Source organism: Dendropsophus ebraccatus, chromosome 7, assembly GCF_027789765.1.
Source record: "Dendropsophus ebraccatus isolate aDenEbr1 chromosome 7, aDenEbr1.pat, whole genome shotgun sequence".
Classification (NCBI taxonomy): domain Eukaryota; kingdom Metazoa; phylum Chordata; class Amphibia; order Anura; family Hylidae; genus Dendropsophus; species Dendropsophus ebraccatus.
The window spans coordinates 121,910,486-121,934,534 of NC_091460.1; the positions used below are offsets into that span (position 1 = coordinate 121,910,486).

The 24,049-nt window shown below is 41.9% G+C and overlaps 1 protein-coding gene across 5 annotated transcripts in view; it reads left to right on the forward strand.

Annotated features, from left to right (window-relative positions):
- The window catches only part of PDLIM5 (PDZ and LIM domain 5), a 144,677-nt gene that overhangs the window by 65,692 nt on the left and 54,936 nt on the right, over window positions 1–24,049 (forward strand). For 3 of the 5 annotated variants that reach the window (XM_069978335.1, XM_069978339.1, XM_069978336.1), the window contains 4 exons: window positions 1,141–1,180; window positions 5,500–5,936; window positions 19,077–19,249; window positions 21,166–21,202. In XM_069978335.1, the coding sequence (XP_069834436.1) occupies window positions 1,141–1,180; window positions 5,500–5,936; window positions 19,077–19,249; window positions 21,166–21,202 (687 nt within the window). Of the gene's footprint in view, window positions 1–1,140; window positions 1,181–5,499; window positions 5,937–11,832; window positions 11,850–18,448; window positions 18,467–19,076; window positions 19,250–21,165; window positions 21,203–21,463; window positions 23,958–24,049 lie in introns of those variants that run through there. The other 2 variants (XM_069978338.1, XM_069978337.1) reach the window with 2 other exon arrangements.

Below are 24,049 nucleotides of genomic sequence, written 5' to 3' on the forward strand. Positions count from 1 at the left end.
TGGGCGGGGCCTCATGGCATTAGCCACACTTAGCCCCACCCACTACACCACCATTGGCTCCCATTGGTGGGCCGACCTAGAGGGGGTGGGGCCTAGACCTTTACGCCAGCCTGTTCCAATGACTGCTGAGGGGTGCAGGCCAACGATGGCGTTGTGGGCGGGGCTAAGTGGCGCTAATGCCGCAAGGCCCCTCCCACTTAACATAATCTGCAGTTGATAAAAGATGACTTTTTACTTGAACAAGCACCATGACGTATGATAAAGAATAAGGTATGAAAACTGATAAATTTACCCTTTACACCTGTGTAGAGATGTCAGAATGCACAAAGGGGGGGACAGTGTCACTTTAAGTCTCCTCTTTGTTTCTTTAGATCTTCTTCTTTAGATTATTCTTCTCTACTACTACTACTACTACTACTACTACTAGACTTCCTTGTGGATATACTCTACATGTTTGTTTTTTTATCTTTTAAGTCAGAACTTGACCTTTTAGATTTGGTTTTTCTTTTTCTATTTTGAATCTTTCTATTTTTTCTGTAAGATTAGCAAAGCCATTGGTATCACACATCTATTGTGATACTGATGGAGGAGCGAATGCAGTTAAAGGGCCAGACGCAGCACCCGGTGGCACTTGCTGGGTACGGGCCGGCTAGCATCGGAATTCCACTCAGTTTCCAGATGCAGATCCAGAGCTGTCTGGAATTCCTATATGTTCTCATATGCTTCTATGAAGTCTTTGCAGATGAAAATAGGACAGAATTTCCCAACGTATTTTCCAGTACGTACTTCGTTCAGGAAAAATCCTAAAGAGTGGCCATGTCTAATAGAACCCTATGGGGGAGATTTATCAAACTGGTGTAAAGTAGAATTGTCTTAGTTGCCCCTAGCAACCAATCAGATTCCACCTTTCATTCCTTACAGATTCTTTGAAAAATGAAAGGTGGAATCTGATTGGTTGCTAAAGGCAACTAAGACAATTCTATTTTACACCAGTTTAATAAATCTTATAACCTGAACCTGATAAGAAATCCAGATAAATTTAGCGGATGTGTGCATCAGGCCTTACAGAATGCATCAGATATTGACACTATACAACTGTATACAGATATTTAACCTATTGTTTTTTGTTTCTTTTTTTAGGGCTGTGACGGTACAGAACAATCCAAAACCTCCACCAGTGGTAAGTTGTGTTCCTGTAATAAAAAATATCTACCTGCTCTATGTACCGAAACTAATGTTAAGGGGAACAGATCTTATTAGGTCAGCCCAGCTTTAACCATATAACCACGTAAAAGAAAGCTTGTTTTATATATATATATATATATATACACACAGTATATATATATATATATATATATATATATATATATATATATATATATATTATATAATCTGAATCAAAGTGGTGTGATTTGAAAACTAATTCTCTAATCTGATAGATGCCTGTATCTGTATTTCTCATGGTCCCTCCTATATTCTGCATTTTATTGGTCATATTCATATAAGGGTAAATATAAGATAAGAGAATGAACCTAATGTGTTAATAATGTGTTAAATGAGCCCCACAGTACCATGCTGAAGTTGTTATTTTACCTGTATTAGTATCATTGGTTAATACTGATAACCAGTTATATTAAAGAGGTATTCCAGGAAAAATCTACTTTTCCCCCTATCCACCGGAGATCACGGGGGTCCGACCTCTGTACTCCCCGCCTATCTCTTTATTGGCCCCTGACTTCTCTATTATGAATAGAGCCGCGGGTCACATGCCGTACACAGAAGCCCATATGGATATTAGCCGGGAGGGGGTCAGAGGTCGGACCTCCGCAATCTCCTGCTTTTCCTCTATCCTGTGGCTGGGGGAAAATTAGATTTTTCCTGGAATACCTCTTTAAAGTATAACTCCACCCAGTAGATTTTTTTCCCCATATTTACCACGAAAGGGTCAAATCTATTGTGAAAGTCCATACTTTCTTTTTACAAGTTATCCTGAAGATGTGACATAAGCTAGTTCCCTCATCACATGTGGCGGGTTTGTTGCTGACATATCTGTCCCGTACATCTAAATGGGGCCAGTGTGAAGCATGTGCATGTGACTTACAAATCCCATTGGAATATACTGGACAGACTTGATGCAATAAATCAGTTTTGTGTCGACATACACTGTAATATTTTAAAGGGGTATTCCCATCAACTTATATAGCTAAACATGTAGGGCTCGTCAAGTTACATATTTTTGTGAATGGATTCATTTAGCATACTTGCCTCTATCTCCTGATCTGCCCCCTCTATAATGTAGAAGTGTAGGGGGAGATTTATGAAACATGGTGTAAAGTGAAACTGGCTCAGTTGCCCCTAGCAACCAATCAGATTCCACCCTTCATTTTCCAAAGAGTCTGTAAGAAATGAAAGGTGGAATCTGATTGGTTGCTAGGGGAACTAGGCCAGTTTCACTTTACACCATGTTTGATAATTCTCCCCCTAATAGTGTATAATATATATAAATATGTATACTGTAGCACATCATGCCGTCAACAATGGGAGTAAAAGAGCAGATGTATCAGGGGAAGGAGGCGAAACAAATGTTTTTGCACAAATATTTAACGTGACGATCCCTACAAGTATAGTGATGTTAGTTGATATACCACACTGTCAGCACCTCGGGTCCGGTCCGGGTGCCGACAAATTCCCTTTAAGGATGTGTTCACACATACAGGATCTGCAGCAGATTTGATGGTGCAGATTTGAAGCTGCAGATTCAAAGCAAATCAATTCTAGGCCATCAAATCTGCTGCGGATCTGCTGCAGATTCAAATCTACGCCATCAAATCTGCTGCAGATCCTGTACGCACCCTTAATGAAATTATACAACTGTGTATAAATCTCTGGTTTTGAAAGTTTTTGGAGAACCTAATCTAAACAGCGTGAACATGAGCAACAAACACAATATACATAATTCAATAATTATCCACACACATGGGTTCTTATAAACCTAAAGGGTATTCCCATCACAGACCGGTATTGCATAGCAACATGATGTACTACATCAGGGGTGTCAAACTCAAATACACAGTGGGCCAAAATTAAAAAATTGGACAAAGTGGCGGGCCAACCTTGATATTTTTTGAAGAGGGCATGCGGCGCTCCTGGCACTGTCAGTGGTGTGCGTCTCCTAGCACTGTGCACTATGATAAATGATAGGATAAAATACTATGACGTGATTAAACCCCAACCCCAATGGTAGTTACCCATTATTTCCCCCGAGCGGTAGGTAATCCCATAACTGTGCCCTATGCAGTAGCCAACCCCTCCAATAGTGTCCCACATAGTAACCAGCCCTCCCAATATTGCCACACATAGTAACCACACCTCCCAATATTGCCCTACATAGTAGCCATATAGTAGCCAGCCTCCCAATGGTGATCCATATAATTGTCAGACCCCCAAATGTCCCATATAGTAGCCAGCCCTCCCACTAGTGCCCCATATAGTAGCCTATATATAGAGTGGTCTTATATAGAAGCCAGGCCTCCCCAATAGTGTCTTATATAAATGCCAGCTCTCCCCAATAGTCTTATATAGAAGTCAGCCCTCCCAATAGCCTGTTATATAGAAGCCAGCCCTCCCCAATAGTCTTATATAGAAGCAAGCCCTCCACAATAATCTTATATAGAAGTCAGCCCTTCCAATGGCCTGTTATATAGTAGCCAGCCCTCCCTAAGTCTCTTATATAGTAGCCAGCTTTTCCCCATAATCTCTTACATAGTAGCCATCCCTCCCTCCCTCATTGTATGTTATATAGAAGCCAGTCCTCCCCTAGTCTCTTAGTCTTTTATATAGTAGCCAGCCCTCCCCCATATGATGTAATTTAGAAGCCAGCCCTGCCCAAGTCTCTTATACAGTAGCAAGCCCTTCCTCATAGTATGTTATAGAGAAGCCAGCCCTCCCCCATAGACTCACCCTTCTTGCGGCTGCAAAGGTTGCGGGAGGCGCCGGACATGTGCGGTGATGTCACCACATTTCCGGCGTCTGGATGCTGCTAACATACTGCTAGGCCACAGGCTAAAAACTGCCTGCAGCCTACACGATTATACTATGGGAGGTCTGAGAGGCTGTTTGGACCTCCCATACTATAATCTGCAATGTTGGCGGGCCAGATTTAAAATACCAGGAAAATAGTGTGGCGAGCCAAAAATAATGGCACCGCGGGTCAGAGTTTGACATGTCTGTACTACATTGTCTGAAATTTGTCCTGTATATATGCCAGAAATGTCGGTGATGGGAATGACCTTTAATGATCTTGCAGAATATGCCAGTAAAATACAGTTTATATGTAATTGTCAAATATTTAAACTTTTTTAGGGATTTTCCAAGCTTGGGAAACATTTAGCCAAAGAGAAAATAAAAATACCATTACTAACTTAAAGGGAATGTGTCACCTAAATTTTCTTTAACTGATTAGAGTCAGATACTAAAACATGGTCTTTTATTCTAACCTGTTTCTATTTTTTGACTGTAGTTTTTATTTTTTTATTTCACTTTTTGTACATTGTTATGAGGGCTTCCATATGGCCTGTTCTGTTTTTAACAGCATTTAGTGACATGTGAGACTCATGGACATAGACGACAATAGACAGAGTCTGTCCTCTTGAGATGAATGTGAAACAATACTGAGCGTGCTCTGTGAACTTTGAGCAGGTCATTTCAAAGGGAGCTACTCTTGTCTCCTCTATCTACTGGTGTCACATGTCACTGCAATGTTGTACAGATCACTTTACAGCGGCCTCTTCTTATCACCACAGCAGAACAGGAAGCCTCTGATTAGTTTTAGCCCCAGTGGTGAGAATGAAAATTGCAAGATATCAGGATTATTTTATAATCCAAGTAGAAAAATTGAAAATTAGAAAAAATGTCACAAAAAAAATCTTAATAAAAATGTTTAACATAAAAACATTATTTAAACAATGAGTCATTTTGTGATGACACATTCCCTTTAATAAACCTTCGGCAGCTCCAGTGCCACCTCTCACTGGTCTCCCGACCACGGAGACTGCTGATTGGCTGCAACGATCCTCTAATGTCACCACAGTAAACATTGACAAGTGGGGGGGGGGGCACAAACACTAGAAGGGTGTGAGGGGGTGAACCTATGAGATAAGTAATGGTTCTTTTTTCTTCATGGCATTTCCCTCACTTGGCCCAATTATATATATATATATATATATATATATATATATATATATATATATATATATATATATAATTTTTTTTTTTTTTGATCTTGCGATACCCCTTTAATTTTTTTATTGCTATACAGACATAGTTGCCATACAGACATAGTGTACAGTTTGGATAGTATATCCTACATGTATTTTAGTGTAGTTAACTGAACGCTAACATTAACAATGTCTGTATCGCTTAAAGCTTGTTCTGTAACCTGAGCAATTGAGCTCGTTGCATGTGGTTGGTGTGTTTGTTTTTGTTTTGTTTTTTATATAGGAAGCACCAAAAGAAATTATAAAGCCTGTACCCATTGCAACACCCGTCCCTGCTGTGCCCAAAGTCACCACAGCTGCCAATGTGGCATACAACAAAGCACCCCGACCATTCGGAGCCCCGTCTCCTTCCAAGCCTGCAACAATCCCTTCACCGTCCTCTGCCTTTACCCCAGCAACCACGACCCAAGCCTCCACACAGCCATCTGCTTTATCCCTGCTTGCTGCTGCAAACCCACCTGCACCCACTACAGCCGGCCTGCATGCTGGTTACAAACCTTCCACCGACCGTCAGTCACCTGTAACTAAACCTGCAGTCACCAATGTGCCACGGCAGCCGGCAGCCTACAGTCCTACTGCCACCCACTACACTAATAATGATGCTGCCAGTGGGCAAAGAAGAGGACAAAAGGAAAATCTGGGTGACAAATCACAGAATGGGTAGGTAGAGCCTGCATGTGTTTTTCTGAGATCTGCTTTTAAGTGATTGTGAGGAATTGAAAGGTTTTTGTTGGTAACTTCACAGAATGGCGTTGGCTGCTTCAATGGCTCCCATGGCATTGTTCAGACTATCCTGAGGTGGTTCGCATTAAAGGGGTTATTCAGTGCTACAAAAACAAGACAACTTTCTTTCAGAGACAATACGACTCTTGTCTCCATTTCAGGTGCGGTTTGCAATTAAGCTCCATTCACTTCAATAGAAATGAGCAGCAAAACCCCGCCCAAGCTGGAGACAAGAGTGGCGCTGTCTCTGGAAGAAAGTAGCCATGTTTTTTTTGCACTGGATAACCCCTTTAAGGAAACAGCAGTCTATCCTACAATTGTGGTGGAACTGGCCAAAAATTTAGAGGCAGAGTTATCAATCTGTGCCCCTGGTGTACGCTACAGGCGCAGATTTTACCCTTTCCCATGGTGTATGGCAAGTATAAGCCTTGTTCGCCAAGGCAGGGAGGAGACATGGCTTTTCTCATGCCCGATTTATCATTATATATGGTGTACATCAGGACCCAAATCTACACATGCTCTGGAGCAGGTATACATTTGTGCGCCTCTTAATTAATCCGACCAGGTAAATGGGGTTATTTTTTTTTTTTTTTAAATCAACTGGTTTCAGAAAATTATGTAGATTTCTAATTTACTTCAGTTTAAAAATCTCTAGTCTCCCAGTACTTATCAGCTTCTGTATGTTCTGCAGGAAGGGGGGTTTTCTTTCCAGTCTGACACAGTGCTCTCTGCTGCCACCTGTCCAGAGCAGTAGCAAATTCCCATAGTCTCACCTGCTCTGGACAGTTCCTGACACGGACAGAGGTGGCAGCAGAGAGCACTGTGTCAGACTGAAAAGAAAACACCACTTCCTACAGGACATACAGCAGCTGATAAGTAGGGGAACAGTTGAGATTTTTAAATAGAAATAAATTTAAAATCTATATAACTTTCTGAAACCATTTGGTTTGAAAGAAAGATTTTCGCTGGAGAACCCCCTTTAATAATACTCCCTCATAGTGTATGTGGAGACTTTTTCCCTAACACATGATATCATGGCGGAGCAGGCACATTGGCCTTCCTAATCCTGTTTTTGTTTTTGGGGTGATACATAAGCTTTGGCCATTCAGAATACATAAATGCTTTAGTTTAGCCAAACATTCACATGCATGGGATGAACAGGAAAGATCTGAGAAAGGGAACAGTACAGTTCCCGAAACTCATCACATTGAAGACTTAAGGGGAGATTTATCAAACATGGTGTAAAGTGAAACTGGCTCAGTTGCCCCTAGCAACCAATCAGATTCCACCTTTCATTTTCCAAAGAGTCTGTGAGGAATGAAAGGTGGAATCTGATTGGTTGCTAGGGGCAACTGAGCCAGTTTCACTTTACACCATGTTTGATAAATCTCCCCCTTTATTCCTGTTATACATGCACAGTCCGAGTATGGTGATTCCTTTGAAAAACAATGTCCACTTCTTCTTTCTTCTTTCTCCTTTCTTTCTAATAAAATAAGACAATGACACAATGTATAACCTTAAAACAAGATGATACCAGGTCTAAGAAACAAATACAAGGTATTAGTAACACAATGAGCAATGTACGAAAACATTGGTCATATATAAACAGATAAAAGGTCAACTAGATACTTATCTATGAGTCCTGCTCAGTCTCTAATAACAAGACCTTGTACAAGCTGTGTAAATTGGGTAATGCTGCGTTTACACGGAACGATTATCGATCGAATTTGCACGATAACGATCGCAATTGAGCGATAATCGTTCCGTGTAAACACAGCGAACGATCAAGCAATGAGCGAGAAATCGTTCATTTTGATCTTTGAACATGTTCTCAAATCGTCGTTGGTCGCTCGCTAAAAAATCGCAGATCGAAACGGTCTTTCACGGATTTAACCTATGTGCGAGATAGGCTTAAAAGATCGCAATAGGATATTCCATACGATTTTCCATACAATATATCGTTCCGTCTAAACACTGATCGTTATAAAAAAAAACTTATTTCGAAATCGTTAAACGTACAATCAGGCAAATTATCGCTCCGTGTAAACGCAGCATAACAGACACTAGTTAAAGCGAATGTACCATTAGGTACAATCGCTTTAAGTATTGCATATGAATACAGCGGTGCTGGTGCGGCTCTTTTTGAACCACGGCCCTGTTCACGTGTATTGCACCGTTTTATTAATGGTCACCGGCCGGGGCTGAAGCACTGGAGGCAGGCTGGCCCGCCCCTAGCGGGAGGAAACCCCCACCCCTCTCTGATGCAGCTCCATTAAAATCAATGGAGCTGTGTCATAGAGGGGTGGGGGTTTCCACCCACTGGGGCCCGTCTCCAGTGCTTCAGCCCCGGACAGTTCTCGGTAATATACCTGCTGGTTCATAAAAAGGACCGCGGCACTGGCTTCCCCGCACCAGTGCCGCTCTATTCATGTGCAATACTTAATACAGCTGTGATACAGGTGATACAAAATAGTATAAGCTTCAGATTAGGCCTAGCATTACACTGGCCTGTAGAAACCTTATGGTAAAACAATCATCTCATGCACAGTGGCGAGACATGTAACGAGATGACATTGTTGGCAGGTTAAGGAAACGTGAAGAGCTATAAAAATTCCATTTATGAATTGGAAAGGTAACCTTATAGTTTACTAATTGCTTCTATTGGTCCATTTATGTCTAATAATAGGATTCCAGACATCTCAGTGATACTATTTAGGCTGGAAAAAGTAATGGAAGAACAAGGGGCGCCTTATGGGGAGGATATAGGCTGACTATGATCTTCTTGCTTCAGTGCACACAGTGCGTAGTATTATTTACTGTATAATGTACAGTAGGTTTATGACAAAACATCTAAATTATTCGGCCTCAGAAATGACAGAAGGACGTCCATAATGCAGTGTAATAATGTGTACTGAGACCACGGAGCTTTACAGCAGATTATATCACTACATTATGTACTCCCATTTTATTTTTCTCCTAGTTTCAGGTAGTTCTGTGGCTTCTGATATGAAATATTTTTTCCCTTGTTTAGAATGCACTCACATGTCCTACGGAGGGTGAATGCCTGTCCTAGATGGTTTCCCCGCCCTGGCATGATATATCAACGTTATCCCGGGAGCGGGGAAGCTGAATCTCTGCAGCACTCTAATGACACAGCTGCACCTTTCTGTCATTACAGTGACACTAAAATTTCAAACATTTTCTCCGCTACCATCATGATGTTGAAACCATCCAGGACAGGCATTCACTCTCCGTAGGTCCGCAAAATTTGCGGACATTTGTGTGCAGCCTGAGGCTATGTTCACACACAGTATTTTTACTCTGTAATTTCCCACCTAAACCAGGAGTGGATTGAAAACACAGAAAGGCTATGCTCCCACACTGTTGAAATTTAGTGGATGGCTGCCATTTATCAGCAAATAATTCCCTTTTTTTTTTTTTTTTTTTTAACAACGGCCATTTAAAAAAAAATTAAAATTACGTCTGCTATTTGCCATTAATTGACGGCCATCTATAAAATTTCAACAGTGTGGGAACATAGCCTTTCTGTGTTTTCAATCCACTCCTGGTTTTGGTGCAAAAATACGGTGTGCAAACGTAGCCTTAGGGTCTGTCCACACGTAAATCTTGCTGCGAGTCTGGCAGTTCCTTGTCACTACATACTCGCAGCTGTCTGTAATTCTGCCGCCCCCTTAACCCAATCGGCTCCCACTCTGTTGCGTGTATACGTTATCTCTCCTTGTGGCACCGGGTCCCGGCGTACTGCTCTCCTGCCCAGCCAATCAGTGTGTTGCCAAGCCGCAGCCATTGATTGGCTGGGCGGGAGAGCAGTACGCCAGGACCCCGTGCAGCAAGAAGAGGTAATGTATACACGCAGCAGAGCCGGAGCCGAAGGGGTTAAGGGGGCGCAAGAATTACAGACAGCTGCGTATGTAGTGACAGGGAACTGCCAGGACCTGCCAGACTCGCAGCAAGATTTACGCTGCGAGTCTGTACGTGTGGACAGACCCTAAAAGTGGAACTCTGGTCTAAAATGCAGTTTTCTAAAATGGATTAAAAAGCACCTGTTGCAAAATAAACAGGGGTTGTGATCGCAAATAGTTTTGCAATATACTTGTACGCTAACACAAGGAAAGACACCTGATCATCATGCAAGTTGTATATCAACTGAGGCAATTAGGTTAGGCTAATTACACTATTAATTTAGCTAATTATATGATCAGCTCGGCAGCTTAACAGGAGACAATGCTCTTTGTTATGCAACAATTCAGTCAGCATGATACCCTGTGTCTATTGAGGATCTATAAATATAGATGCTATACTGTCTGCCTCCAAATCTTCACTATGAAAATCCATTTGATTGGCATGTTAGCCACATGTCTATATGTTAGAATTGTGCATAAAAGTAACAACAATGGTAGCACCAAGTAACAAAAGAAAAAATAGCAACATTTCATACATTGATTATCACCACATAGAAAGTCCTTGGCACTTCCTAACAATAAACGCTTTGTATACCAGATAGTCATGTATAAATAGTGGCCAAACGGAGCATGCTACTGGTGGTGCTCCAACATATGAAATGTTCATCTTGGAAGATCCAATACTTAGAAAAAATTAATGTGGCACTCACCAATTGTAGCAAAAATTCAGATACTTTATTCCTTCACCAAGCAGGTAACATGGAGTAAACAAACACAATAAGGCCTGATGTTACCTGCTTGGTAAAGGAATAAAGTATCTGAATTTTTGCTACAATTGGTGAGTGCCACATCTATTTTTTCTATGTATTGGATCTTTCATACATTGAATTTATGTATTACAATTAACTAATCTAACCATATAGTCATGCCCCCGACACCCCAGCCTCCCTCTATACTGCTTACAAATTAAAAAATACAATAACAAATAAACCGAAAATTATATCCCGTAGAATATGTAAATGCTAAAAAGCTGTAAAAAAAAAAAAAAAAAAAAGACCTTAGTAGGATTACTCGGCTGATGTCTGCCGCTAGCTGGCACAACATGCCACTGGTTGTCTATCAGCGGGCACCGTGTTACATTGACAGCTGTGTCACTTGTTAATTATATGCAGATCATTGCATAAGGATGTTCTAACTCAGCACATTACATCGTACTGCTCCAGGGATTCCAGCACATTGCAGCTGCATACATTACAAAAATAAAAGCAGATGACTAAAAAATGACTCCAGGGATGAGCAAAGTTGCTAAAAGTTCGGGTTTGCACGAACCCGAACGATCAGCAAGTTCGCTCAACTCCATTTTTTTTATTTTTTTTAAGCTTCTGTAATAAATGTTCTCAGCGTCTGCCCATGCCTCTTAAGTTACACTTTAAAGAAGCCAAGTGAGCGTAAGTGAGCCCCTGGAAGTGAGCACCATGTACCGGAGCTCAGACCCCGCTGCACAGTTGGATATTACTATGTGAAATCCAGTTTTATGTTCCTGGCACAGGTAGAATTCTGCTCCATAATGTTCATCCCTTCTGTTTTCTGTTCACATTACATTGGCAGCACTTAGTCTCCATCCTGCCTCTCTGCATTCACTTCTTATTACAAACAGCCTATAGAACATACTCTTGAGGAATGAGCTGCTTTATGCCTGAGTATTTTTTTTTTCTTAGCTTGTGATTTTGAAATATTTCCTTAGAAGGTAAAATCCTCGGAATATCCTGCCTCTCATGCCAGAACTATGATGATTATTAATGGATCTGGCTGCCCGGGTGCCATTCCAGCATGTAAAGCCATTCTGTGTTACAGCACCTTAAGATCTTATATTGACATTGCTATCTTTTTTTTTTTTTTTTCACGTGTAGGTATCGACAGTGGTAAAGTTAGTATCATTCATCAACTTGCGTGTATTCTTGTGGCCACTGCATGTGTGAAGCATGCTTTTCAGCTGTTGAGCCATGTGTATGTCCACCTTTTAAAGTTAAAGGGGTATTCAGCGAAAATCTTTTTCTTTCAAATCAGCTGGTTTCAGAAAGTTATATAGATTTGTAATTTATTTCTGTTTAAAAATTTTCAGTCTTCTGGTACTTATCAGCTGCTGTATGTCGTGCAGGAAGTTGTGTGTTCTTTCCAGTCTGACACAGTGCTCTCTGCTGCCACCTCTGTCTATGTCAGGAACTGTCCAGGGCAGCAGAAGATCCCCATAGAAAACTTCTCCTGCGGAAAGAGATGGCAGCAGAGAGCACTGTGCCAGACTGAAAAGAAAACAATATTTCCTGCAGGACATACTGCAGCTGATAAGTATAGGAAGACTTGAGATTTTTAAATAGAAGTAAATTACAAATCTATATAACTTTCTGAAACCAGTTGCTTTGAAATAAAAAGATTTTCACTGGACAACCCCTTTAAAGAATTCCACATAAAAATCATTGTTACTATGTAAATGTTGTGCATTACTTGAGTGCTACTGATCCTGAGTTACGTCCGGTACTAAAGTCCAGAGCTGTATTCACAAAGCTTAGGGCTTTAGACTTGAACTCTTCCATCGGTCTATGCTGGCTCGCTGTCTGCACACAGCTTAGTTAAATGAATTACATTGAGGGAAGTTTTCTCTTTACACCAGGCATTGTACAGTAAGCTAAGTGCGACTTCGGGCTGCAGTCATGACGCTGGAAAACAGACCCCCTTCTTACATCAAACCCGAGGACAGATTGTTACCCCCACCCCCTCTGGGCCGGCCCCTGGAAAAGAACACACTGATACCTGTTTGGAATAAATTGGCCACAGAAGCCGTTTATTAAAACATATATTAAGATAAATTAACGTAAATAGTATACATAAACAATAGGGAAGAGTTATCAAACATGGTGTAAAGTGAGACTGGCTCAGTTGCCCCTAGCAACCAATCAGATTCCACCTTTCATTTTCCAAAGATTCTGTGAGGAATAAAAGGTGGAATCTGATTGGTTGCTAGGGGCAACTGAGCCAGTTTTATTTTACACCATGTTTGATAAATCTCTCCCAATATACATAAATAACTCCTAACAACTAGTCGGGAGAAGGTCCTTTGAGTTCCAATCAGTTAGTTTAGCCCCCAACCACCTACTACTGGTCAGGAGCCCTCCATAAAAAGACCAGTAGATGGCTAGTTACTAGAGATGAGCGAACCGGGTTCGGGTTCGAGTTCATCCGAACCCGAACGATCGTCATTTGATTAGCTGGGGCTGCGGAACTTGAATAAAGCTCTAAGGTTGTCTGGAAAACATGGATACAGCCAATGACTATATCCATGATTTCCACATAGCCTTAGGGCTTTATCCAGCTTCAGCAGCCACCGCTAATCAAATGCCGAAAGTTGGGGTGCGGATGGTCTCGAGCATGCTCCAGGTTCGCTCATCTCTACTAGTTACCTGTCCAGAAAAACCACCACTTCCCTGGACACTATCCTGATGAAAGCCCAAAATACCAACATTCTAAGGAATCAGGAGGCGTTACCTCGCCAGAAGATGCAGTGGCTGGAAGGGAGAACCAGAGAAGATGCTGGATCACAGCAGCAGTTCGCTAGGTAAGTATGTACTGCTGTTTGATCTGCAAACTGACAGCACAGGTATACGTATGTTTGTGCTTACCATCTGCCTTTATCGGCCCCACATCAACTGTTTACACAGGGGGATGTGTGGCCGAAGACGATAAATTTTGAAGCCTGCTGTAAATAAATGATCAACTGAGGATCGGGAGTGTCCTTGAATGATCGTTGTCAGGAGCATTTCTAGAAAAGCTCCTGGTTGATAATCAGCCTGTGTAAAAGGACCTTAACCCTTTCCCTGCTCTTTCCCCCGTCATGTGGGTCGCATCCAGCCTTACTGGAGATGTAATGATAAGTAATGCACTGCATTTACAAAGTCACAAAACATTGTCTGTTGTAACGTACTGGTATAGCTCGAATGTAACATAGTCCTCTCCAATGGGAACTAGCCTAGCAAACACCAAAAGGGGATCAGTAACCACTCTACTTGTACAGAGTAAAGTATAAGGCTTGGTTCACACTGTTTTTGCTGCCCGTTTTATTTTTATTTATTTATTTTTTTCATGATTTTTTTCCAGTAATTGTATACGTTAAACAGACTAGTGCAAAAGCACAGTGTGAACCCAGCCTTACATGCAGCTTATTGTATGGAGGTTTGGCCGCAGATTTCAATAATTAAAATGAGTAAAATCTCTGTTAGATTTGCCTCCAGGTCTGTTGTGGTATACGCATATGTTGTACTATAACCGGTTGTGGAATTTCAGTTAGGATACTGCAACAAAAATTCCACATCAATGCTCCGTGTGTGAACAAAGCCTTGGTGTTACAACTGCATGGTTTGTTCAGTTTTGTGTGTCTTTTTTTTTTTGTATTTTTCGGATATCCTTTGCTTTCAGTTTAAAGGGATTTTCTTTAGAAATATTTCTCCATTTAAAACTTGTGGAGGCTGGAATAAAGAAGCCTATACTCACCCGCCGCTTCCTGTTCTTGGTTGCAACACATAAAAAATGCCCACTCAACCAATCCCTGGCTGAGGCAGGTAACCATTGCAGTCATTGACTGGCAGAGTGGGCATCTCTTGTGGGGATGCAGAACAGGATGTTGACGTCATTAACGGCACCCGTGTGTAAAGGCGGGTGTCAGGTGAGTACAGTTTCATTTGTTCCCCCCTTACATTTAAATGTAGACATATTTATCTGGATAACCCCTTTAATCTGTTTTATAGATGGCACTAGAGATGTGGTCCTTTAAATATAATGGACCATGTGTAGGGGTAATCTGGTAAAAATATATTTTCAGATCAACTGGTTTCAGAAAGTTATATAGATTTGTAATTTACTTCTGTTTAAAAATCTCAAGTCTTCCCATACTTATCAGCTGCTGTATGTCCTGCAGGAAGGGTGTATTCTTTTCAGTCTGACACGGTGCTCTCTGCTGCCACCCCTGTCACAGACAGGAACTGTCCAGAGCAGGAGCAAATCCCCATAGAAAACCTCTCCTGCTCTGGACAGTTCCTGTCTCAGACAGAGGTGGCAGCAGAGAGCACTGTGTCAGGTTGGAAAGAATACACCACTTCCTGCAGGACACACAGCAGCTGATAAGTGCTGGAAAACTTGAGATTTTGAGCAGAACTAAATTACAAATCTATATAATTTTTCTATATAATTGATTTGAAAGAAACAGATTTTCACCGGAGTACCCCTTTAAACAAACCTGTCCACACCCTTTGAAGGAGCCTAACCCTGTATTTCAAGCTCAGAGGCCATTTATCCTTGATTTTGTTAGGCCTTCAGGCTCTCAGGGTTAGGGGGCCGACAAGGCTGGAGTTAACATGCACTTTTTAAGTAGCACCTGGGTAATAGAAAACACATTCTGGGGCTACGAAATAAAAAGAAAACAAAGGTGAGACTATAAACTCTGAATAAACATTCCTTCAAGACCTGACTAGTTATGAAACATTCACACACACCCAAATGAAGAATATAGCTGCTGATATATGAAAGAGTATATCACGTATATGGCGGGAACCCACCCTTGGCTTGACTATATAAGCCTTTTATGAAATCGCACATCTAGGGGGAGATTTATCAAACATGGTGTAAAGTGAAACTGGCTCAGTTGCCCCTAGCAACCAATCAGATTCCACCTTTCATTCCTCATAGACTCTTTGGAAAATAAAAGGTGGAATCTGATTGGTTGCTAGGGGCAACTGAGCCAGTCTCACTTTACACCATGTTTGATAAATCTCCCCCCTATTTTTTATATTATTCTGCTTTACAAGTTTGAATTCAATTTAAGAGAAGTCATTAAAGGACAACTCCCGCGGGACCCCAAAAAAAAAACAAAACACAGACACCATACTCACCATCTCTCCGGTGATGATCGCCACTCGATTCGCCCGCCGTCCGCCTCTCCGTCGCTGCCGTCCGCCATCCAGCGATGTCTCCGACTTCCGGGTCCAGGGGATGGAAAAGGCTGCCAGTGCGCTTGCGCACCGGCAGCCTTTTCATTGGCTGGAGCGCATCACATGGCTTCCAGCAAGCTCAGCCAATCAGGGCTGAGCAAGCTGGAAGCCATGTGATGCGCTCCAGCCAATGAAAAGGCTGCTGGTGCGCATGTGCACCAGCAGCCTTTTCATCCCCATTCACTTTGCATGAAGACGCCGAGGAGGAAGAAGACCCGGACCGCCCCTCGGCTCTGACGTCGTCGTCACCAGATGCCGCCCCGGAGAAGAGGACCGTGACGATCGTAATAGGTAATGTATATATTCCTTAACTTCCGGGGTGGGGGGTCGGGGGTCCGAAAGTGGGGGAAGGGGGCCAGGCCGGGTATTTAACCACATTACAAAGTTATATAACTTTGTAATGTGTGTTAAATGAGCAAAAAAAAATTTTTGTGGGAGTTGTCCTTTAACAAGTTAACTAAAGTCTTCAAGTGTGTATTGTGCCATCTACTGGCCAAACAGGAAAGTAGAGAGTAAAGATCACATAGTCATGCCTCTCTGTTTTAAAGGGGTTATCCAGTGATACAAAAAAATGGCTACTTTTTTTTCAGAGGCAGAACCACTCTTGCCTCCAGTTTGGGTGGGGTTTTGCAACTAATGGTGCGTTTACACAGAGAGTTTTATCTGGCACATTTTTTAAGCCAAAGCCAGGAACAGACTATGAACAGTGAACAGGTCATAAAAGAAAGACTGTGATTTCTCCTCTTTTCAGATCCATTCCTGGCTTTGGCTTCAGGAATTTTTCAGATAAATCTCTCATGGTAAACGCACCATGAGGCTGCATTCACACGTTCCACGTTCTGTACGGACTTCCCTCCCCGCCCGGGCAGCATCTGTGATAAGATGCTGGGAGCGGGAGAACGGTATAGATATGTGCCACGCTGTAATAACAACGACACATATCTGTACAGCTCCCCCGCTCCCAGCATCTTATCACAGATGCTGCCCGGGCGGGGAGGGAAGTCCGTTACAGGCATTCCACAACCGTGTCCCGTACGGAACGCGAAGCGTGTGAATGCAGCCTTAGTTCCATTGAAGTGAATGGGGCTTAAAGGGGTAGTGTGGCGCTAAACAATTATTCACTAAATAACACACATTACAAAGTTATACAACTTTGGGCTGCGTTCACACTACGTATATTTCAGTCAGTATTGTGGTCCTCATATTGCAACCAAAACCAGGAGTGGATTAAAAACCCAGAAAGGATCTGTTCACACAATGGTGAAATTGAGTGGATGGCCGCCATATAACAGTAAATAACTAACATTATTTCAATATAACAGCCGTTGTTTTAAAATACCAGCAAATATTTGCAATTAAATGGCGGCCATCCACTCAATTTCATCATTGTGTGATCAGAGCCTTTCTGTGTATTCAATCCACTCCTGGTTTTGGTTGCAATATGAGGACCACAATACTGACTGAAATATACGTAGTGTGAACGCAGCCTTGTAATGTATGTTATGTTAGTGAACGGCCAATCGCGGCCGAGCAGCTGATTACGCGGCAGAGGGCGGCCCGGCACGAGGGACGGTCGGAGCGGTTCGGCCGCCCGCCCGAAGATTACATCATTGTCGCAAGATGGCGGACGGGCGTCGACATGGATTAGGTGAGTATAGAACACTACACTTCCGGGGTTGGCGTGGGTGGGGGGAACACGGGGAAGGGGGCCATTTACTAACATAACATACATTACAAAGATGTATAACTTTGTAATGTGTGTTATTTAGTGAATAATTGTTTAGCGCTGCACTACCCCTTTAATTGCAAACCACACCTGAACAGGAGGCAACAGTGGTGCTGTCACTGGAAGAAAGTGGCATTGTTTTTAAACTCCCTCTCTCTCTCTTTTCTTTTCTCCCTCTTCTCTCTTCTCCCTCTTCTCTCTTGTCCTTCTCTCTTCTACCTCTTCTCTCTTCTGCCTCTCTCTCTCTCTCTCTCTCTCTCTTTTTCTCTCTCTTTTTCTCTCTCTCTCTCACTCACCTACTCTCTCTCTTCTCTCTCTCTCTTCTCTCTCTTCTCTCTCTCCTATCTTCTCTTCTCACTCTCTTTTCTCTCTCTCCCTCTCACTCACTCACCCACTCTCTCTCTCTTCTCTTTCTCTCTTCTCTCTCTCTTCACACACACACACGAGTCTTAGACTTTGTTCTGTCATTTGAAACAGTTTTTTTTTGTTTTTTCCCCTACTATTCTACCATTGTCTATAATTTTTCTGAATAATTTATTTTACTTCTCTAAATGAGTCCCAAAAACACTGTGTGAACACAGCCTTAATCTATAGCTAGTCATGGTTTTATAATTCTTTTAACCACTAACCATGCTATTACCGATGTTGTAGCTTTCCCTTTTTACACTTGTCTATCTGGCATGTTTTTATTCTTCTCCATTTCCTGTATTTTGTGTTTCTCATATTTCTTTTCTCTTTTTCCTTTTTATTCTTATCTGAAATAAGGAAAAGTCCACCTAAACGGTATGAAAAACAGAGACATTAATGACTGAATTGAAATAGGAGCTTATGGTCTAGGCCTGAGGTTCTAACATATGGCTCACACATGAGAGCAGAAGTTTTATGATAACTTTTATGCTGGTTTAGTGATGTTAATGGAAGTAAAATGTTTTATAGAGATTTTCAAATGTGGAGGCTCAGCTTGCTGTAGTAGGAGGTAAAGGTATTAGCCAAAAAGTAGTAACAACGCTGCCATCTTGTGGCCCTAATGTTACATGACTACATTTGTGTGTTTTTTTTTTTTTTTTTCCTGTGTATTTAAGAAAAGTTTAATGTTGGTTGAACTGAACAACACTAAAAGTGTGATGTAGAGATTAATAATATATGAATAAATCATGTTAAATACTGAATTTCTTAAGTTTATGTAGATGCATTGTACAGAACACAACAGCTGGCGTACATCCTTGAAATTTTTCCCCCGTAATAACTAATGTAATTTATGTAAAGATTAAATTTACTTTTTTTTTTTTTTTTCTGCACACACTAGTTGGCTATTTTGTGTTTGATCAATGTAAATCCTTCTGACTTACAAAGTAAAAAATCCTCAAAAGTTTTTTGTCCATTTCTTCCTCAGCCCACCTCGCCAACACATCATGGATGTCGAGATCGACTTTCAGCATACTCCATCTTTCAGTGATGCAAGCAAAAAACGACTTGTAGACAACACAGAAGACTGGCACCCACGTACCGGTACCACCCAGTCCCGTTCCTTCCGTATCCTTGCTCAAATGACTGGAACAGAAAATCGTAAGTTCTATCAATGTTTATAGTGGCTGTGGAGACTAAGGAACTTTTAGTATTATTATGCAGGTTCTTTCCCTGGCCGGCTGTATCTGCAACTTTGCAGCTTCTTTGTAATGCTAGGAGGGTTAATCTGAAGTCAAGTTGCTGAAATACTCACTATAATTAATCATCCTGGCATTACAAAGTTTCTGAAAAGTTGCAGATATGGACTTGTTTACATCATCAGTCTCTTAAGGGAGAGGGAGGGAGGGGAGACTGAGAGAAAAGCTCACACACAGATTTTTGCAGCAGCTCAGAACTGGGGAACAAGACTGAATAGATAATTACACTTATGAAATTAATTGTTAATCTCACCATGGGCAGCAACATATGAAAAGTTATGTTTGAGCGGAATACCCCTTTAGGCTGGGTTCACACTACGTATATTTCAGTCAGTATTGTGGTCCTCATATTGCAACCAAAAGCAGGAGTGGATTGAATACACTGAAAGGCTCTGTTCACACAATGTTGAAATTGAGTGGATGGCCGTCATTTAATGGCAAATATTTGCTGGCATTTTAAAAGAACGGCTGTTATATTGAAATAATGGCCGTTATTTACTGTTATATGAAGGCCATCCACTCAATTTCATCATTGTGTGAACAGATCCTTTCTGTGTTTTCAATCCACTCCTGGTTTTGATTGCAATATGAGGACAATACTGACTGAAATATACGTAGTGTGAACCCAGCCTCAAAGTTGTATAACTTTGTAATGTGTGTTATTTAGTGAATAATTGTTTAGCGCCACACTACCCCTTTAAGCCCCATTCACTTCAATGGAACTAAGGCTGCATTCACACGCTTCGCGTTCCGTACGGGACACGGTTGTGGAATGCCTGTAACGGACTTCCCTCCCCGCCCGGGCAGCATCTGTGATAAGAGCTGTACAGATATGTGTCGTTGTTATTACAGCGTGGCACATATCTATACAGTTCTCCCGCTCCCAGCATCTTATCACAGATGCTGCCCGGGCGGGGAGGGAAGTCCGTACAGAACGTGGAACGTGTGAATGCAGCCTCATGGTGCGTTTACCATGAGAGATTTATCTGAAAAATTCCTGAAGCCAAAGCCAGGAATGGATCTGAAAAGAGGAAAAATCACAGTCACATGAGGACCACAATACTGACTGAAATATACGTAGTGTGAACCCAGCCTTAAAGTGTCTCTGTTATTTTACAAAACTTTTGACCTGTTACAGAGACGTGTAAAATTATTGATCAGTCAGGATCTGAGTGTTCAGAACCCCTCTAATCATCAGAATGATGCAGTAAAAGCTCACAGTTATGCATGTCACTCCCCAATACGATGTCAGTCCAGTTGCAGGAGATAGGTTCCACTATAAGGGTATGTGCACACTTCGGAAATGTGAAGGAATATCCGGCGCAGAATCCGGGCGCTGCTGCGGGCGCGCGTGTCTCCGCCCGTGTCATAGACTCCATTCTAGTGGATAAGAAAGTCCGGGCACTCACCAAGTTGAATATTGCTTGTTTATTATGTATAAAACATCATATACAGGAGGATGCGTTTCGGCATATAGCCTTCATCAGCTCCTTCATGGATGAAGGCTAATTGCCGAAACGCGTCCTCCTGTACCCTATGATGTTTTGCACATAAAAAACAAGCAGCATTCTACTTGGTGAGTGCCGGGACTTTCTTATCCGCCACGAGCACCACCACCACAGACGTGCCGTCTCCACTACTATACATAGACTCCATTCTATACACAGGCAGATTTCATTGTCCGTCCAAAGAATGAACGTCTTCCGCAACTTTGTCCAAACCAAGCCATGACTTAGTGGTGCTGTTCCATGATTTAGAAGTTCATGTGTTACAGACTTCTTTTCATCTGATGTTAATTCTTCATTTTTTACTTTACAGTCACAGAACCAGAGCCCGAAAATGTGAAAGAGATCAAGTAAGTTTATTGTGTTTTTTGTGTTGATATTTAACTCAAGATGTGCTCATCATTTGTGGTATGTTTGTTTCTGCTGAAAAGAACTTACGTCCCGCAGCTACATGACGGCTCTGACAGTCCATGTACGTTTGTTTTTGTGCTTGTTTTGTGGTGCTGCCATTGTCAGTGATATATTTATAGGTATTATGCTTGTAATGTGATAGTTTTGGCTTATTTTTACTTTTCTTCTCTTGTCTTTCTCTGTCTTTTCTATCTTTGTAGGGAAAAAGCTCCCGTTCAGATCATTAGTCCAAAGTATACAAAATTACGTGACTGGCACCATGGCGTTTCAGCCCGTGCTCTAAACGTGCAGTGATCCTTTACCTTTTTGCATACATCTCCTGTCTTTTCTAAACTTTTGGTGGCTTTCGTTTTCATTGCTGCTTTGCAAGTGGAAACATTTTATGTTTTCTTCTTTTACTTATTTTTGTATTCGCTGCATGACCGCGATAAATTTGGCTTCCGATAACTAATGTTAAACTTAAGCCGAAATCGCTATATTGGGTTGAATTTTTTTTTCTCTGCTTAAGTTTGATTCTAGTGTGATCTCCATATGCAGATGTAGCAGAGCTTTGTTTGTTAATACGAATGAGTGGTTTTACACAGTACAAGGAAATCCTACTATATATGCAAGTTATATGGCTCATATAGACCATACAACTGGTTGGCCAATTCTTAAAAGACAGGACCATGGGCCTAGCTGCTGAAGTCCCTGCAAGGGAAATGTAGTGTTATACAGTGTCCATACACAATAATGGGAGACCATTAGAGTTGAGCTCATAGTCATGTTCTGCAAATGGCAAATTTAGCTCTGCTGCACCTGTGTGAATTTGCACATAAGCCACTGATTGAATATATATTGGCTATGTCAACTGTTAAAGGCAATATTGTGTAAAGCGGAAACCCGGGAAAGTGATCCGCATGTTTATTAGCAGGATACTACAACGTGGAAAGCCTAATAAATGGTCAATTGTGTGTGTAACTCGATTTAAAGGGAATCTGTCGTGTTGATCATGCAGTCTGATCTGCAAGCAGCCTGTTAAAGGGAAGAATCAGCTGATAAGATGGATCTGTCGTTTTGCTAGAAACGATTTTACATAACGTTATCTATTGATGCAGTATATTAGTGCTTGTTCTGAGCTTAGGAGTCAAGTAGGTGGTCCTAATCAGTGATTGACATCTGTCTCTATGTGTATGCCTGCCGCATGTTGGGAATGCTGTTGGTCACTGATAATACCACCCACTTGACTAGGAAAAGTTTCGATATATATAACTTACAAGAATGTTTTTTACACACACACATATACTGTATGTATATATATATATATATATATATATATATATATATACACACACACACACACACACACACACACACACACACACACAGGTACCTCCGTTCTTGAACATAGTTGGTTCTGGAAGGCTGTTACAAAACTGAGCTGCAGTTTGAGAACCGAGCTGTGTTTTCCCATAGGGAACAGTGTAAGTTTCTTTAATTGGTTTTTACACTCCATGGATCAGGTGCAGCTGGCGCACAGAGTGTGAGCACTATCAGTAAGTACTGGTGCATCTTGCACCACTACTTACTGTGAGGGAGCAGGGATTCCAGTCATTATGACAGGAATCCCTGCTTCTTTACAGGGTGTTCCACACAGCTGAGAGAAGCAGGAGCGCGCAGCAAGTTTAAACACCTGCCTGCTCCTGCATTTCTCTCTCTGCTGCGGGGTTCACAGAGCGCTGATTCCTATCCCTGGAATCCCAGGCGCTACTGGCCCCCCGCACCACTCTCATAGCAGCCGCTGGCTCCCTCTTTCCCAAGCAAAGGCAACTCCTCCACCCATCCTGTCCCTGCTCCTGGCACCCTTTTCTAGGCCCCCGGCTCCTGCTTCTTCCCGCCACCTCTGATGACTCCTCAAGCTGCGGGGATCACCCCGCCGACCTATCCAGCTCCTGGCACTCCTCTCCAGGCTCCTGAGTCGGCTACTGATCCAGCGCAAAATTCGAACCGGCTGGCGGCCAGTTTAGGAGCCTGGAGAGGGGTGCCAGGAGCTGGGGCTGGCCAGTGGCTAATAGGCTTTCACTGTTGGGAATGTTGGCTGTATTGTTGATGGTGGACATTACCCAAGAAAAGTAATTGATATTGAAGGAAGGTACTGCAGCCTGCTGGACTTGTTACGTTGGCTCTGGATCTTATGAAAGTGTGACCAGGGATTAATTTGATAAGAAATATGGTTTATATATAGATTATAATGATTTTTTTGGCTATAGGCCGCTGATTTTGACTGGATGCATGCCCTGTAGTGCTGTTATTTGGCTCGGTCCCTTTAAGCAACTTTGGCCGTTGAACAGCTTGTGTATTGCTTCATATAATGGCTGATATTGTGCATGGATATAACCTCAAGCTTGCAGTATTTTACAAAAGGTAAATCTTAGCTACATTTGTACATATCTGGGATGATCTAGAGGCCTCGGGATTTGATTGGTTTGATGTCGTCTTCACTGTTTAAGAACACATTTGGTGCTATCACATGATTTAAATGATTTCCAATGAGCGTACCTGACTGGACCGCTAGCTCACACGTGTCATGGCGGAACGGGAATCTCTACAGTAAACCGCTGTCATTCTTTTACCCCTTACTTGTACATCTTGATGTAATATAATGTATCATATTTTTGTCTCAAATAAAATATATTTCCTGTTTTCTGTTTAAAATCTTTTATTATTGTACGGCGTGTGCCACCGGTAATAGAAGTTCTGTCAACTCATTTGAACAAAGGCAAATTTATGTGGCCACAAAAGCCTGG